This window comes from Salmo trutta, chromosome 4 (assembly GCF_901001165.1).
Source record: "Salmo trutta chromosome 4, fSalTru1.1, whole genome shotgun sequence".
NCBI classification, from domain to species: Eukaryota; Metazoa; Chordata; class Actinopteri; order Salmoniformes; family Salmonidae; genus Salmo; species Salmo trutta.
Window position 1 is genome coordinate 61,377,501 of NC_042960.1, and position 19,396 is coordinate 61,396,896.

Genomic DNA, 19,396 nt, shown 5'->3' on the forward strand with positions numbered 1-19,396 from the left:
AGAAACAGTGAAAGAGAGAGGGGGAAGAGAAAGAGATATAGCTCACAGGAGGTTGGTGCCACCTTAATTGGGGAGGACGTGCTCGTGGTAATGGCTGGAACGGAATTAGTGGAACGGTATCAAATACATCAAACATATGGTTTGATGCCATTCCATTCGCGCCGTTCCAGACATTATTATGAGCCGTCCTCTCCTCAGCTGCCTCCACTGATATCGCTGTATTGATCCGTCATTTGTTTCCTGATGCGCAAAACAAATCCTCATACTCGTGTCGGGTGTTGGGTTAAGGTTAGAGTAGGGCAGCAGAGAGCAGATAGAACACATTGGTCATGGTGAGTGAAGCACTGCTCCTCCCCTCATCTAAATATACATCATATCAGCAAGCAAACCTGATGACTGCATGGGCGCCTACATGTCTACAGGACAGGCCACAGGGAGAGAGGGATAGAGGGAGAGAAAGAGCGAGGGGTGGAGAGAGAGGAAGAGCTACAAGCCAATAGGAGCAACATGGACATAGCGTAGGATCTACATGGGAAGTAGCAAGGAGTGTAGTTGCAGCACAATGCTACAGACTGGTCACAACTGGTCACGACTGGTCACCACTCAGTAAAACCATGCAGTCGGCCCTACTTCGGCTTAAAGAGCAGCAACACTCTGTGCTGGGGATACCTCACGAGTCCACACCGGGGTGCCACCAGAACACAGGTGACAAAGCAGAACACAGAATCAAGAGCACAGTACCACCACCAAGACACTGTCACAACAACACGGACAGACCCGAAAAACCAACCAGACTCAGAGTGGGATGCAGTTGCCTAGATGCTGATCTAGGGTCAGTAATGTGGAGGAGGTAATGATGGGGGAAGGTAGCTGATCCTAGATCTGTGCCTAAAGAAAACTTATATCAAGACATCATAGCAGAGAGACACACTGAGGCCTTGTCCCAATACTCTCTAAACCAGTGTGGGACTCTGGTCCTAGGGAGCAGCAGTGTGCTGGTTTTCCTGTTTCCCGCTGGTACTTTTTTCTAGTAGTAATGGTGTTGATTCCTCACCTAGTTTCCCAGGCCTAAACCAGTTGTTGGTTTAAGGGAAAGGATGAAAACCAGCAGACAGTGTGGCAACCAAGGACCAGATCCCCCTGCCCCTTCCTTTTCAACAGATCTTAAAGACGTAGAGCCTTTGCCCCAGGACTTGACCAGTCCATGTCTTGTACAGATCAGTGGTGAATGGTGATAAAGAAAGAGGATGAGAAGGCCATTGATGAGTCCTACTACTGGACCACAGACAGGATCAACACACACGATTAGTTCCACAGTAGGTTCAGAGACTGAAACAAGGATAGGAAACTGTGGAGGCATAACATTTTAGAGACAGAGGATAAATTCAGAAAATGTTACCACCCAGTAAATATATATCTCCTGTAATTTTTGGAGTCTGCACAAACAAAGCATACAAAAGGAAATAGCAATGATGCTAACCCCGATTGCCATCAGAGAGTGATTGACAGCCCGGGGTCCCTCAGTCTCATGGGGAGGTTTGTGAACTTTGACCTCTCACCTTCATGCTCCTCCTCAGTCTTGGCAGCTTCCTTGGAGTACATCGCCCTCCGCAGGTTCTTACGCTCCAACACCGTCATGCTCTCAGCCACTGTCTCCTGGAACAGACAGGCATCAGTTTCTACTGAAGTAGTTTGCCGAAATAGACTTGACCAGATGAAGTTAAAACAAAGCAGGAAATGAGGACCCAGAAAGAGCAAGCTCAGTACAAACACATTACTATTGCTCATCAGTTGCGACAATATCACCACTTTGGCTCTGTCTGTCATTGCTATCTTTAGACACATGGCCTGGTACCTTCTCAAACTCCCCGTCCTGCCGGTGCATCAGGGTCTTCCACTGTTCAAACAGCTTAGGATCAGAGTTCTGGATGTCTTTCAGAGTCCCCTCGGTCTGAATGGTGCCATCCTTCATCGCTATGATCTGACCGAGGAACGGAGAGAAAGAGATAAAGAAGAGGTGAATTAACTAGTGGCTCATTTCTAATAGCAAAACGTTGTCTATAGACGTACGCACGCACACACACACACAATTACACACCTTTTTTTACTATCCTTGTGGGGACCAAACAATTGATTCCCATTCAAAATACTATTTCCCCTAAACCTAATCCCTAACCCTAACCCCTAAACCTAATCCCTAACCCTAATTCTAACCCTAACCCTAAACCTAACCCCTAAGCCTAATTCTAACCCTAACCCTAAACCTAACCCCTAAGCCTAAAATAGCCTTTTTCCTTGTGGGGAATTTTTCTTGTTTTTACTATCCTTGTGAGGACTTCTGGTCCCCACAAGGATTGTAAAACCAAAAACCCACAGACACACTAGTGGCGGTGTGCAGTGTCCGAACAGTTTGGCCTACACACTAATAAGACCCCACTATCAGAAGGTGAGACTCTCAACAAACACATGCATGTTGTTTTGCTCTAGGACGCCCACAAGCCTCACAAGACCCGTCTGTAGGTAGCCCTGGAACCAGTAAAAACATATATTTTTTTAAGTATATATGGAAGTAATTTGGTGCAAAGAAAAGGGTCTAACTATTTTTTATATATTTTTTTATATAATCCTGAGCTTTGTTATAGCTCTCAGATATAAAACAGACACTTCAAAACATGCTTCCTTTTTTTGGGGGGGGGGGGACTATCTGTTTCGCCATGTATGCATATGTTATCAATGCATTTCTATGGGCTAATAGTAGTAAGGCCAAATTCAGCGTTTCATCAAATCATTTTTTAATTAATTTTTTAAGATACTTACAGGGGTCCTAAAATTCAAAATCATATAATTAAATGATCCTTGATAGCCATCTTAAAATAACTCCATATATTAGCTTAGCAGAAGGGGGAGGATGATATGTTTTTATCAGCATGGCCTTATTTCTATTACAACATATTGGCTAACTGTCCTTCCTGTTCCATTCACCCAGCTCAATGTAATATTGATAGGTTTAGGCTACTACATGATACTCTAATGGAAACAAATTAATAAAACAGAAAGCTCACCTTGACTTGGAAGAGCCTTAGCCAGCTAGCTAACATAAATAGCATTCCTTTCTATTTGAGACAGGTTGTTGAGTGGGCTAAATTAGCTGCATTAGCTAGCTAAATAAGTGAAAGAATAAAAATACTTTTAAAAATCTCTTAATTTAAGAAATTAATTTGTTCAACACTGTTCAACTGTTGTTTTTCTGTCTCTTTGAGTCAACAACTCACCACACGTTATGCACTGCAGTGCTAGATAGCTGTAGCTTTTGCTTTCAGTACTAGATTCATTCTCTGATCCTTTGATTGGATGGATAATATGTCAGTTCATGCTGCAAGAGCTCTGATAGGTTGGAGGACATCCTCCGGAAGTCATCATAATTACTGTGTAAGTCTATGGAAGAGGGTGAGAACCATGAGCCTCCTAGGTTTTGTATTGCAGTCAATGTACCCAGAGGAGGACAGAAAATCTCTGTTGTCCGGCTACACCATGGTACTACCCTAGAGGGTGCTGTTGGGACTAATTTAGACCTTCATTGCAAAACAGTGTGTTTTAATTATTTGATGACGTGAATATATTTAATATAGTTTTATCTAAAAAGGATAACTTTGTTCATGTTTCACTATTTTTATGAAATTCACTGAGTAGTACGGCTCTCCCCTTCCTCTGAGGAGCCTCCACTGATACACACACACACACACACACACACACACACACACACACACACACACACACACACACACACACACACACACACACACACACACACACACACACACACACACACACACACACACACACACACACACACACACACACACACACACTGCTCTCACCCAGTCAGCATGTGGTAGGTACTGTAGTTTGTGAGTGACCAGCACCACAGTCCTCTTCTCTTCTCTCAGCAGTTTGAGGATGCCCTCCTGCATCAGGTGGTCACTCAGGTGAATGTCCAGCGCTGAGAACGGGTCATCCTGAAACAACACCGATTAAAAGTGAAAGGTCAAATGGTCAAAAACAGGACTAATGGAGTTCTGACTATTTTGATAAAGTTGATTGGAAAAGCAGATGAAATTAGCTATCTAAACACTGAGACTTCTGTTGTTGTGGTACGTTGTCCCTGTCCACATGCAGTCTATCGTTCACTGTGTAGACCTGTAGACAGGCTGTCTCTCTCACCAGTAAGACCACATTGGTCTGTTGGTACAGGGCTCTGGCTACACCTATACGCTGACGTTGCCCTCCTGACAGAATTATACCCTGTAGAGATGGAGGAGAGAGAATGAATGGAGAGATTATTCATTCCATCAGGTCAACACCGTGTCAGTGAGCAAGGCTAACAGACTGGAAACATGCACACACTTACACAGTCCATCTACCACCTATCCTCTGAGAGCGTTTTACTCCAAAATATTTAAGACATTCGGTCCTCTCTCTCTCTCGCTGTTTCACACATACCCACACCCAATACTGAGTGTTGAGATGTCTGTCTGCCTGCAAGCTGAATCCATTATTGTAGAGGTTACGTAACCCAGACCACATTACAGTGTGCGTGTGTGTGCGTGTGCGTGTGTGTGTGTGTACAGTGACTTCAGAATAGATTCATACCCCTTGACTTATTCCACATTTAGATTTTCTGTCTACACACAATACCTCAATGTCAAAGTGGAATTGTGTTTTTCAAAAAATTTACAAATTCATTAAAAAAATGAAAATCTTGAGGGGTGTGAATATTTTCTGAAGGCACTGTATGTATGTATGTACTACGTGTGTGTGCGCTTGTGTGCACTGAAAAAAATAAAGGTTATTAAATGGTTCTTCCTCAGCTCTGAAAACTCTTGCCCAATAAAGAACCTTTGAGTTAAGTGTGGGGTTCTTGATGTGGCATCTACAGTTCTTCAGAATTTTAAAAAGTTATTGAAATGTATTGAAGCCTGCAGATGTTTCCCTTTCATAGCACACAACAGGGGTCAGGACTGAATTTGGGAAACACTGGTGTAAAATTACCCCATTGTTGGTGTTAATAACCAGAGTGGAACCAAAACCACGCCCATCATTATCATATTTCCCAGCATGCTCTATTGTAGGTTGATTTTTAGAATTGTTTGTTTCAAAATCTAGGTTTTTGCATGTACATTGATTGATTGATTAATTAATCTTATGCTACTCAAATATAAATAATATACATTTGTCTAAACTAATCCAGTCTTTTACTTGGACTTATTGCACCTGTAACTGAAATGGTTGTTTCTGTTCAAATGTTTAATAATAAAAGGTAGTCTCACTTCTTAGTCTTCCCAACCCTGGCAGTCATTCTGATTGCAGGTTGCGGGTGAATGACAATTCCAAATGTTGGATATCCTCACTCTGGCTGGATTCCAATAGTAATTACATATCCCTTTGCAAGACAGCATAATATGACTTGTTGACCTGATGTGGTCTGTAAAATATGAGTTTCAGTCCACTGTGTTAGGCTAAAACTAAGCCCTCAAATAAGGCCTTATTTTTTTTGTGTGTATTGTATTGCCTTAAATTCTGTAATTCTTATGACAACTTATTCACTTAGGATCTCACTTGGTGAAGGCCACAGGACAAAAAATGAATGAATGCAACAACCATGTCTCTTTCACTAGCAAACACAGTCATGGGTGGTATTAGTAACTCTAAAACTCACTGAAAGGCAAAAATAGGCTTCAAATCCTACAGCAGGGCTATTCAATTCTGGTCCTGGAGGCCAAAAACACTTTTGGTTTGGGATTTTTGTATGATTCTTCAAAGAACCATGGTTTTTCAGACCTTCAGACCTTAAAATGGTTCCCCTATATCATTGCTCTCAACAAACTCATTTGGTTCCTTTATTTTTAAGAGTCTGTGATTACATGTCAGGAGCTTCCCCGAGGGCAGACTGTCACTGTAGTGGAACACTTTTCCACCATTGTTCCTGTACCCAAGAAAGCAAAGGTAACTGAACTAAATGACTATCGCCCCATAGCACTCACTTCTGTCATCATGAAGTGCCTTGAGAGGCTAGTTAAGGATCATATCACCTCCACCTTCCCTGACACCCTAGACTCACTTCAATTTGCATACTGCCCCAATAGATCCACAGATGATGCAACCGCCATTGCACTGCACACTGCCCTATCCCATCTGGACAACAGGAAGGCATATGTAAGAATGCTGTTCATTAACTGTAGCTCAGCCTTCAACACCATAGTACCCTCCAAGCTCATCACTAAGCTTGGGGCCCTGGGTCTGAACCCCGAACTTTGCAACTGTGTCCTGGACTTCCTGACGTGCCACCCCCAGATGGTGAAGGTAGGAAACAACACCTCCACTTTGCTGATCCTCAACACTGGGGCCCCACAAGGGTGCATGCTCAGCCCCCTCCTGTACTCCCTGTTCACCCATGACTGCATGGCCATGCACGCCTCCCAACACAATCATCAAGTTTGCAGACGACACAACAGTTTTAGGCCTGATTACCAACAATGACGAGACAGCCTACAGGGAGGAGGTGAGGGCCCTGGTAGAGTGATGCAAGGAAAATAACCTCTCCCTCAATGCCAACAAAACGAAGGAGCTGATCGTGGACATCAGGAGACAACAGCGCACGTACACTCACACAAACGCATATGCTTCAAATAACACACACACTCAATTCGGTTAACCCAGAAAAAAAATATTGCTAATGTTTACATAGTCTGTACATGAGAGATTACACACACACCGACATTACAGAAATACACTCCGCAAAATTACTAAAAGAGACACACACCTTTGTCACATGCATAACATTTGTTGCACCAAACTCACAATAATAAAATATATATGGAGAGAACACAACCTAGAACTGATTACATAACAACATGATGCCTGACCAAATGAAACATGACAGCGTACTGGGTAGCCTCTGATGATGGTGGTACATATAAACATCAACACGAGACAGGTGGTGACAGGCATCACTAGTAACAGAGATTCTGTTTCAACGGGACAAACCTGAATACATAAAGGTTATACCTAAATAGTATTACCATGCAGTCCTGACTGTCAGTTAGTTACTGAGAGTGAAGAGAGACAGAAACGGGTGGTCCTGAGTGACAGAAACAGTGGCAGAAACAGAAACAGAGACGGTGCTGGTCACTGACCCTCTCTCCAATCTCCGTCTGGTCTCCCTGTGGCAGGATGTCGATATCCGGCTGTAGGGAACATGCCTCAATGACAGCCTTGTACCTGGGCAACACCGAAACAGGTAATCAGATGTCAACCGTGACTTTAAAACAAAGACCCTGCAGATAATCAGATGACAACTGTGACATTAAAACAAAGACCCTGCAATGTCAATAAGGTTACTTGGCTGGGTGAAAGCTAATACTGTATGAGGACTAGTAGACACCACCTCCACTTATTTTGAAGTATGCTTTAGTGGCAATTCAATTCATGGCCATTCAAATGTATGGTAACTATGGATACCAACAGTGGTTGTGCAGCAACCCAGTCAACAAAAGTATATTATTCTCAGTTTGTATTCAGGCTGAAACTCTAAGAAGAAATGAATTGTCTGTTTGGATGAATCAGGCCTAGGGGCTTTATTTGAGCGAGATGAAGAAAAGAGAGAAAGAGAGAGGGGCTAGTGAGGGAACTGAGAGGTCAGAGAACAAGAAAAGCCTGAAGGAGAGAATAAAACAGACAGGAGCCTGTTGGAAGGAAGGCCCAGAGTAGAATACTGATTTCTTCATCTCCCTCCCACTCGCACCCCCAGCTTTTCATACCTCACCCGCTGACTTTCTGTCCGACACCCACCCGCTTCCACAAAAACTGGTCCCAAACCCCAACTGCAGTCCCGCAATTTTATTTTGTCATATTTGACGCAGCTCGTTAGCCAGCAATGGTCCCAGCAATTTTGCGCCCTAAAGGCAATATCAAATGCGCAAAATAACCTAAGAAAAAATAGTTTAAATGACCAGAGATTCCATTATATTAGGCCACCGGTATTACTGGGCTATATCAGCCAATAGGCTAGAGGTAGTTTGAAAAGAGCACAGTTGGACTTTCGCTTGAGCTACGTCTTGCATGTATAGCCTACTTTTAGGAGCGGGACGAGTTTCACATGAAGAGAAATACGGGTGATCAATAGGCCTATTTACTACTTACAAGTTGTAAACTATAGCCGCATCATATTTAAGAAGTTCATTTCCTTGGAAAGATAGGTCTATTAAACTTCCCCGTGCTTCTCTGTCCATGCATATAGCTTACACTGTAAAAACCGTAACTTGTTTTTACAGTAACTTGCTGGCAGCCAGTTACCTGTAAGTTACTGTAAAACAGGTACAGTATGTTACCTTAAATAACAAAGAAACGTTGGTTTAACAGTACATTACTGTAAACAAGTGCTTTTACGATAACACACTGACTTTTTTTTACAGTAACTTATAGGTAACTGGCTGCCAGTAAGTTACAGTAAAAACCAACCTGATCTCAGAGCATTTCGTATTATTCTGTATGTAAATCCAGGACACTCCATTTAGCATGATATGTTACGTTTCGTATGGTATGTATTATTTTGTTGATGTCCATCACCCATTCCGTATGATATGTTACAATTTACAATTCAAATGATATGTTATGAATTTGGAAAATGTACAATATGTTACACATTTTCTAAACGTATGATATGTCACGAATCTCTATGAAGGAAGTTAGAGGTAGTTTTGCGTCAGCATGCAAGCAGATTCCCATAGACTTCCAGTCATTGTGCTAATGCTAGTTAGCATTGGCTTGCGAAACTACCTCTAATTTCCTTCATACTGAACACAAAGACAAAAATGGTATCAACGAGTTCATCTGACTGGGGAGGTCAATAAAGTTTCCCTTTATGTGTGGGGTTCTTGACGTGGCATCTACTGTTTTGCAGAAATCTAAAAGGCTATTGAAATATATGGAAGGCTGCAGATGTGTCCCTTTCATTGCACACATCAAATTGGCCAGTGTTAACTAGGGTTTATTTTTCAGTGTAACATTTCTAGGGTACTGTAAAGAGTTAAATTAACACTCAGTGATGTAAAACAACCCCAGTGTTGGTGTTAATAACCAGAGTTGAAATATAACCACGTCCATCTTTATCGTATTTCCCAGAATGCTCTATTGCAGGTTGATTTGTAGAATTGTATGTTTCAATATCTATGTTTTTGCATATATAACATAGATTTTTCGAAACTATTCTAATCTGCTACTTATTTTACCCGTTACTGAAATGTTTGGCCCAGTTTAGATGTTTAAGGTATTGTCATATCTTAATCTTCCCAACCCTGGCAGTCTTTCTGAATGCAGGTGACTAAAAATCCCAAATGTGGGCTATCCCTACTCTGGCTGGATTCCAATAGGAATTTCACATCCCTTTGCAAGTCATTATCATGTGACTTGTAGGCCTGATATGGCCACTGTATTTGGGTTAAACTAGGCCTTTAAAAGAAGGCTTTATGAAAAGTGTATTTTGTAAATAAATCTTTATAACAACATATTCACTTTATGGGTGGTACTGGTAACCCTGGGAAATATGCAAATAAGGCTTAAAACCCTACAGCATGGCTATTCAATTCTGTTCCTGTAGGGCCAAAACACTTCTGGTTTTGGATGTTTGAAGGGTTTGTCAAAGAACCCTCCCATTTGTGGTTCTTTGGAGACCCTAAAATAGTTCCCTTATGGCATCGCTCTCAAGAACCTTATTCTGTTCCAGCTTGCACCTTTATTTTTAAGAGTGTAGGCTAATTCATAAAAATATTATTATCCCAAAGTTGTCTGTCTGACCATCTGCAGCATGATAAATGCAGACTGCACCGCAATAATCTCTGTCGGAGCCCGCAGCCCTCAGCATATTGGGCAGACTACAGATTGTTTGGCCCTGGGGTGGTTATTAACCCACATGCTTCCCAGCCTAAACAGTTCGGAAGAGTTCCAGCATATATTATGAAGACATTTTGTGAAGTTTTTGTTAGTTTTAGACTTCAGTAAGGGTTTTTTCGGCTGTTCGAGCACACCATTTATTTTCTGAAGGCCAGCCGAAGTTTGGGAGCCGAAGTGTACAAAGAATTTATTCTTCAATAAAGTCTTTGTTGTCATTCAATGAGAGATGACTTGTTTTCATGCACATTTTTTCCATTGAGAAATACTGCAACATCTTAGTTAGATGTAAAACTGCACGACTAAGATCTCCTCTGCAAAAACGTCAAAGTTAGTTACATATTTCTTGTGTCCACGATCAGCTTCTGTGCTCTGAGAAACAGAGAGAGGGGGAGGGAGGGAGAGAAAAAGAGCGCTTGCTCAACCACTGTTCTCAGAGACGGAGAGAGAGAACTTTTGTGAGTGTAATGTTTACTGTTAATTTTTATTGTTTATTTCACTTTTGTTTATTATCTAGTTCACTTGCTTTGGCATTGTTAACATATGTTTCCCATGCCAATAAAGCCCTTAAATTGAATTGAATTGAGAGAGAGGAGAGAGTGAGTGGAAGAGAGAGAGAGAAAAGTAACCAGTGTGAGTAGGTAAACACTACTCTTTTATGCGTCTCCACACCAACAGAGAGAAATCAGGGTTCCATGAGATAATATTTTCTGCAGCTAGCCCATTAAGCCCAGAGAGAGAGGCGATAGGACCATAAACACAGGCTTCCTGCTCTTCTGGGAAACCATTTGTCATTAGGATAAAAAAAAGCGTGTGTCACAGTGCCCATCCAGTGGCAGGGGAAACATATGGTGTTGTGCCACGGGTGGGGGTTTGCGGCTGGGTGCGAGGGCAAAATGGCCTGAATCAGAGGTCAAGTAACACTTGGGCCTTGGGGGTCCATAATGCATCACTCTTTACTGTACTGTACTATAGAATTCCAGTAGCTAACATTTTTGTTGTAACTTTACATACATTTGTTACAGTGTAGATACCATGTTTCACTTTTGTTCTAATGGTTTACAAGTAGTTTATAATCAAGTCTCACCTGGGTTTGATCATGGGCATTTCGAAGGTGATGTTCTCCACTAGCGTCGCATTGAGCAGCCAGGGCTTCTGGGAAGCGTAGGCCACAGAGCCTCTCTTCCTGCCAAGATAAACACAGTGTCAACAACTGAACACTTCCTGTCCAGGGATACAGCACTACTATCATCCAAAGTAGCTGTTGTCATGTATTCATATTATACTTTGTTACAAGGTCTGCAACGAGCGAGGTAAAGTGGTTTTGGATTGCTTTCGGTGTTGTTCAATAACAATGGAATAGCAAGGTATTATCTTGCAGGCAATTAATTCACTGTATTGACTAGATACTGGCTGTATTGTTTTATATTGTGATAACAGTGATACAGCATCTCCATAGTGACCATCTGGTGAGAGGAATCATGTTGTGTGTGCTTACTGGATATCTCCATCACCAGCAGCATCTTTGTCTGATGTGGGGCTGCAATGGAAAATGCGCACGCATGCACACACACACACATACACACACGCGCACATCGTTAGCCCAAGTAATGTCTACAGTCAGCATCACAAACCAAAACAGGGCCATCATGTTGCCCTACATGAGCAGTAGAAGAACATCTATCATTAGATCTAAGTGTGTCTATAAATAAAAAAACCTTTGTATTACTTCCTGTTGTTTGCAGACTCATCAACTGGGTGCTCTGACACACTGAGTATAGAGGAGTTGTTGAGAAAAGCTGAATACATGATGCCTAGATTTGCTGTTGATGTATGTACTCTGTTATTGTGTCTTGGTGCATTTGTGACATATTGGGCGCGTTCGAGCAGCTCACTTTTGTCAAGTGATGTAACGGCTGTCTTTAGAGAGAGTGGACCAAAATGCAGCGGAGTTAGTGTTCATGATATATTTAATGAAAACGGAACACTATACAATTACAAAAACAATAAACTGACAGCCAACACAGTCCTGTCAGGTGCAAACACTGTAACAAGAACAATTACCCACAACCCCCAAATGAAAAGTAGGCTACTTATGTGTGACTCCCAATCAGCCACAACCCTCTACAGCTGTCCCTGATTGGAAGTCACACGGCCAAAATAAACGAAACAATCAAAACACACACTTCTCTTCTGCCACGTCCTGACCCAACTACACCCTCTACTGGTCAGGACGTGACAAGTGACCATCGTTGGCTTTCAAAGTGTTGCATTATGGGGACAAAAACTGTCCGACTTGGGTCTACATGTCAACTGCATGAACTTTACATAAGTCATGTGTTCAATATTCATGAAATTTTGACTGCAGTCGACTTTAAGTTTCTGCAGTTGCTCTTCACCAACTTCATCCTGCAGCCATTGCCTAAAAAATTCAACTATTGGATGTCCTAATTCTAGCTGGATTCCAATAGGAATTACACGTCACTTTACAAGTCATCATAATTTGACTGTCAGGCCTGATGTGGCTTGTAAACCAAGGGGTTCCTAACACCACTGTGTTAGGGTAAAACTTGGCTGTTAAACTAAGGCATTGTTGTAAAGGCCGTCGTTGAAATGAGACCAAGGTGCAGCAGAGGATGTGTTCATCTTGTAAGGTTTAATGACCGAATGAACACTATACAAAACGAAACCAAAAAACGACCAGCCACAGTTCTGTCAGGATACAAACTAAACAGAAAACATTCACCCACAAACCCCAAAGGAAAAACAGGCTGCCTGTGTATGACTCTCAATCAGCAACAACGATCTACACCTGTTCCTGATTGAGAGCCATACACGGCCGAAACAAAGAAAACCACCAACATAGAAAAAGAAACCTAGAACGCCCACCCATGTCACACCCTGGCCTAACCAAAAATAGAGAACAAAAAACCCTCTCTATGGCCAGGGCGTTACAATTGTGATATATTTAATGTACTGTCCTAAAGAGTTCAAGTGTAATGATAATATACATCTAGGAACTCACTTGGTGAATTCCACAGGACTGAAAATGAACGAATTCAACAACTGTCTCTATCTCACAAATATAGCCATGGGTGGTAACTAGTCAGGGGGAAATGAAGCTTACTGAAGCATTGAGGTTTTCCAGCCAATTGTGTCAAAAATAGGTTTGTTACTCGAGGCTTTGAACACAGTGTACACTAGTGGCACCTGCTGGTCAAAATAATTTAGAGCAGGCAAATTATTATAGATGACGTCCCACACCCTGTAGCATGTGAGCAGCGTAGCATTTTTGTCTTCTACCAAACCAATAGAAAACCAATCAGGTGGTTGTTCGAAGAAACACCAAAATGATACATGCATTGGCACACTGCTTTGAAGTACAATGCTTAGCGATTTTGACACATACCTCAGAGTTCCGGTATCAAAAGTAACATCACTAGTGGTAACTCTACAATTTACTCAAAAAGCCAAGGCACACTAGGAAATTATATTAGAGGCATGGCTTAGTAGGGGCGTGGTTTTTAATTACTTCGTTTTGGCCTCCCGTGAGTAGAAGTGGTCTATGGTTATGTTAATTCAAGTTTGAGCATGTCTGCTGCTAGTCCTGAAGTCTTTGTAAAAGTGTATATAAGAATGTGTCAGTACAAGACTTGTTAATGTAATGTTTAATCCAACATGAGTGACCTTGTCAAGTGATACGGACCTCTTTGCGTAATGGTTAAAAATACTATGAGGTGTTACTACAAAACAGTATAAAGTGTTAATTCCCTTAAACTGACAAATTGTAACAGCGTCAGCACTAAGCACAGTGTTAATTTAACAGTGGAAAGTGTGAACCCGTATAGACACTGGTCCAGTGTTAAATCAACATGATAGTGTTAACATGACATGACATTTAACACTGGATAATTTGCTGTGAGTGATTAAACAGTGGATTAGGTGGAGTGGTCCCTGGAGATTAAGGGGAGAATCCTAATGTCCACTTAAAAAACAATTTCACTTCGGACCTGAAGGATTCGGACCTGAAGTTGGAAGTAAGGTGTAGCAGTGAGGGAACATTTACCTAATAACACCGTACGTGGAGCTTGTGGTGAGGTCTCATGTGGGACACTGAGCTCAGATACCAGTCTACGGTCTACAGTGTAGATTTATTAATAACTCACATTATGCATGAGCTGTAAAATCACTTTGGATAAAAAACATGTAATTCAAAGATATGATGATGATAACTGATCGGAATGATACAACTTCATTATTGATTTAGTCTCCCAGTCCCTGCACAAAATAGTAATTATAAGAAGTGGTAGAAAGAGTCTAAAAGTATGGTTTACAGGCTGTATATAGCACTGCCTCAAAGAGAAGAAGTACAGATGCACACTCATTTCCCTTTTGAACTACTATGCACTGCTGCCCATCAAGTGTACACTAATTATATTTCTGACACTACCTCATACACAACCACATCCCCTAAAATATCTAACGATCTAATATCTAACACATCATCTGGGATGCACCAGAGCAACCACAGGTTAGCAGTTATAACCTTGGTGGTCTTGATGTGATGCTTATTAAGGACAAAACCTCCCTCTCTACAGATCTCTATAGGAAACCTACAGACAGGAACACTCTCCTTAGAGGTGACAGCTTCCATCCATGTCCACTTATCAAAACTCTCCCAGTAAGTCCACTCAGCCGCATCGGAAGAATATGCCACTCTGATGCTTCTTACCAGAGACAGACCACAGACCTCACACAAAAGTTGAATGAAAGAGGGTACAAAGACAATTGGGTAAAACATGCCAATGATAATTTTAAAGGGTAGGAAAGCCTTAAACCAAAAGTTTTTAAAAAAGCAGAACGTGTCCCATCATGCTTCACCCAATATGCACCATTGGGGAAGGTATTTAAGGACAATATCAGGAAGCACTGGTACATTATTGATATTGACCCACAATTAAAATGTATCTTTAAATATCCCCCATGTACGGTCTTTAAAAGAACCCAAAACGTGAGAGACATTGTGGTCAACTCTGATTATCCACCTGAAAAATAGGAAACTTTCTTGGACAAGATTCCAGATAGTAATTATAAATGTGGCCAATGGTGCGCAATACAGTTTCAAGTATAAATGTGACTAATTTACCCACCCCCGCACAGGACAAAGGTTTCAAATCAAAAGCCTGATTACCTGCATGTCCACCAATGTTGTTTACATGTTGAAATGTCCCTGTGGTCTGACTTACATAGGGAAAACCCATAGACGCCTTAAGATCTGGATCAGTGAGCACTGCAGCAATATATGGACAGGTGAGACAAAAAAAAACGGTTGCTGTTCATTTGGAATAGAAATGATCAAGATGTCACGCCAGGGAGGGGACACAGAGGAAACTTCTTCAAAGTGAATCTTTCTGGCTCCACAGGCTCAACACGTCTCCTCTTGGTCTTAACGAGGAGTTCGACTTAAAAATGTTTTTATAGTTCCAAAATGTCCAAACTATAGTTTTTTATCCTAATTGAATATTGTGTGTTTTTATATATTACTGTAAATATTGATAACATTCCTTGTGTATGGTCATATACAGTGTATTCAGAAGGTATTCAAACCCCTTGACTTTTCCCACATTTTATTACATTAGCCTTTTTCTAAAATGGATTTAAAAAAAAGAATAATCCTCATCAATCCACAACAATACCCCATAATGGCAAAGCAAAAACAAGGTTTTTAGATATTTTGCAAATGTATAAAACAAAAAAAATGGAAATATTACATTTACATATTATTCAGACGCTTTACTCAGTACTTTGTTGTAGCACTTTTGGCAGCGATTACAGCCTCGAGTCTTGTTGAGTATGACGCTACAAGCTTGGCACACATGTATTTGTGGCGTTTCTCCCATTCTTCTATGCAGATCCTCTCAAGCTCTGTCAGGTTAGATGGGGAGTGTCACTGCACAGCTATTTTCAGGTCTCTCCAGAAATGTTCGATTGGGTTCAAGTCCGGCTCTGGCTGGGCCACTCAAGGACATTCAGAGACTTGTCCCAAAGCAACTCCTGCGATGTCTTGGCTCTGTGCTTAGGGTCGTTGTCCTGTTGGAAGGTGAACATTCACCCCCATTCTGAGGTCCTGAGCGCCCTGGAGCAGGTTTTCATCAAGGATCTCTCTGTACTTTGCTTTGTTAATTTTTCCCTCGATCCCGACTAATCTCCCAGTCCCTGCCGCTGAAAAACATCCCCACAGCATGATGCTGCCACCACCATGCTTCACCATAGGGATGGTTCTAGGTTTCTTCCAGATGTGATGCTTGACATTCAGGCCAAAGAGTTCAATCTTGGTTTCATCAGACCAGAGAATGTTTCCTGGATTCTGCCAGCAGGTGCACACACAAGCATGCTCGCACAAATGCACGCATGCACATAGACAAACAGCTTAGCATAGTACAGAGTTGAGTGTTTTATTAGAGCAAGTAGCGGAGCAGGACAGAGAGAGGGATTATCCAATGACAGGACAGGGACACCAGCCGTGTGTGTCCTTTCTGTGTGTTGGTGTGTGTGTGCGCGTGTGAGTGGGTCATGCTGTGAGTGATATCATTGATGTATGGAAAGTTGAGCTGTTGTGACGGTGATGCATTGCATATTCAAATGTATCCTGCTGTGTGTGTGTGTGTGTGTGTGTGTGTGTGTGTGTGTGTGTGTGTGTGTGTGTGTGTGTGTGTGTGTGTGTGTGTGTGTGTGTGTGAGTGTGAGAGAGAGAGAGAGAGAGAGAGAGAGTGAGAGAGAGAGAGAGAGTGTGTTGCCAGAGAAATAAACACTGTGTATGGCCTACTGGGAAATGCCTTCTAAACGTAACTCTGATGTTGATGTGCTGTTTATCAGTGACTCCTGGTCATATTGCGCGGACCTGGATTACACCTACAACTATGTAAATGTTCCTGTGATTCAACACATTCACATACCTGTCATCTCCCTCTGAGTCCAGGCTGGGCCAGCTGCAGACAATAGAAAGGGAGGAGAAAAAAACAGAGGTAATTTCAATGTCAAAAGGTAGAATATTATTAATGACAATATATCTAAAACTATGAACTCTTGCAGTTACAGAAGTACTAAATGCCCAATTTATAAAACAATTTAATTTTAATCTTTGAACCGACCTCTGTTGCCCATAGTCTCCAATTCACTGTGACATCTGTTTTACTCCTGGTTCAGTTTGAACTTCCCCAGGCCAGTAAACAGTTGTTTGAGTACTCCTGGTTCAGTTTGAACTTCCCCAGGCCAGTAAACAGCTGTTTGGGTACCCCTGGTTCAGTTTGAACTTCCCCAGGCCAGTAAACAGCTGTTTGAGTACTCCTGGTTCAGTTTGAAGTTCCCCAGGCCAGTAGACAGCTGTTTGAGTACTCCTGGTTCAGTTTGAAGTTCCCCAGGCCAGTAGACAGCTGTTTGAGTACTCCTGGTTCAGTTTGAACTTCCCCAGGCCAGTAGACAGCTGTTTGAGTACTCCTGGTTCAGTTTGAACTTCCCCAGGCCAGTAAACAGCTGTTTGAGTACTCCTGGTTCCGTTTTAACTTCCCCAGGCCAGTAGACAGCTGTTTCAGTACTCCTGGTTCAGTTTGAAGTTCCCCAGGCCAGTAAACAGCTGTTTGAGTACTCCTGGTTCAGTTTGAACTTCCCCAGGCCAGTAAACAGCTGTTTGAGTACTCCTGGTTCCGTTTTAACTTCCCCAGGCCAGTAGACAGCTGTTTCAGTACTCCTGGTTCAGTTTGAACTTCCCCAGGCCAGTAAACAGCTGTTTGAGTACTCCTGGTTCAGTTTGAACTTCCCCAGGCCAGTAAACAGCTGTTTGAGTACTCCTGGTTCAGTTTGAACTTCCCCAGGCCAGTAAACAGCTGTTTGAGTACTCCTGGTTCAGTTTGAACTTCCCCAGGCCAGTAAACAGCTGTTTGAGTACCCCTGGTTCAGTTTGAACTTCCCCAGGCCAGTAAACAGCTGTTTGAGTACTCCTGGTTCAATTTGAATCATAACCGCCCTTATGATTTCCATGTGCCATATAGGCCAAAAAGTACTTTTCAGAATTACTTTTCAGGACCTTTAATATCTGAGGTTTTGCATGTACATTGATTGATGAATCTTATGCTACACAAAGATAAATAGCATATATTTTCTAAACTAATCCAATCAGTTAGTTTGATTTATTGCATCCGTTACTGAAATGGTTGTCCCAGTTTAAATAGTTAGTCTTCTTATCAACTTTCCTACCAGTCATTCCATCTGTATGACAGCCTTATGCTGACTGGATTCCAATAGCTATTACACATCACATGCAAGCCAGCATAATGTGACTTGCAGGCCTCATGTGGCCTGTAAACCAGGGGTTTCCAAACACAATTGTGTTTGGGTAAAATTAGGCCATCAAAGTAAGGCCTTGTGATATATGTATTGTCATACATTTTAATGATGGCATTCGCTCACCTGGTGAAAGCCACAGACCTCTTAGGGATAGGTTCTATTTTTCTCCAGTTCCGCCTGACTGACGTGCCCAAAGTAAACCGCCTGTTACTCAGGCCCAGAAGCCAGGATATGCGTATAATTGGTAGCATTGGATAGACAACACTTTGAAGTTTGTAGAAATGTTAAAATAATGCATGAGACTATAACACAATTGATATGGCAGGCAAAAAACAAACCAGTAATAAATAAAAAAATTGAGCTCCCAGGCTCTTATAATGGAAAGTTATGGGTTCTATGTAATTCCAGTTCCCAGATTGCAATTCATATGGCTTTCACTAGATGTCAACAGTCTTTGTTCATTGTTTCAGGCATGTTTCTTCAAAAACTAGCAAGAATTTACAGTTTTTGTACACAGAGTCACGGTACAATATCAGTCTGTTGGTGCGCAACGAAGAGGACGCGCGCTTACTAATTTTACTTTTCTATTGAACATAATATTTAATGCGGAAAGAAGTATAGTTTATTTACATTTTAGGATACCTGAGGATTAAATATAAACGTAGTTTTACTTGTTTGAACAAAGTTTAGCGGTAGCTTTTTGGACTCCTTTGTCTGCATGTTGAACGAGTGGATTACTGAAATTGATGGCGCCAACTAAATTGACTTTTTGGGATATAAAGAAGGATTTTATCTAACAAAACGACCATTCATGTTGTAGCTGGGACCCTTGGGATTGCAAGTAAGAGGAAGATCTTGAGTGATTTATTTAATCGCTATTTGTAATTTTATGAAGCCTGTGCTGGTTGAAAAATATGTAAAAAAATATGTTGATGTGGGGCTCCATCAAACAATTGCATGGTATGCCTTTACTGTAAAGCCTATTGTAAATCAGACAATGCAGTTAGAATAACAAGAATATAAGCTTTTAAACAATATAAGATACTTGTATGTTCATAAATGTTTAATATTACGATTATTTATTTGAATTGCACGCCCTCCAATTTCA

General features: G+C 41.6%; 1 protein-coding gene across 2 annotated transcripts in view; it reads right to left on the reverse strand.

Moving 5' to 3' along the window:
- The window catches only part of LOC115192777 (ATP-binding cassette sub-family C member 8), a 134,914-nt gene that overhangs the window by 26,004 nt on the left and 89,514 nt on the right, over nucleotides 1–19,396 (reverse strand). For both annotated transcript variants that reach the window (XM_029751629.1, XM_029751628.1), the window contains exons 17-24: nucleotides 16,902–16,934; nucleotides 11,444–11,485; nucleotides 11,033–11,131; nucleotides 7,194–7,278; nucleotides 4,222–4,302; nucleotides 3,879–4,016; nucleotides 1,856–1,981; nucleotides 1,560–1,656 (exon numbers count right to left, since the gene is read on the reverse strand). In XM_029751629.1, coding sequence (XP_029607489.1) covers nucleotides 1,560–1,656; nucleotides 1,856–1,981; nucleotides 3,879–4,016; nucleotides 4,222–4,302; nucleotides 7,194–7,278; nucleotides 11,033–11,131; nucleotides 11,444–11,485; nucleotides 16,902–16,934 — 701 coding nt within the window. The remainder of the gene's footprint in view (nucleotides 1–1,559; nucleotides 1,657–1,855; nucleotides 1,982–3,878; nucleotides 4,017–4,221; nucleotides 4,303–7,193; nucleotides 7,279–11,032; nucleotides 11,132–11,443; nucleotides 11,486–16,901; nucleotides 16,935–19,396) is intronic.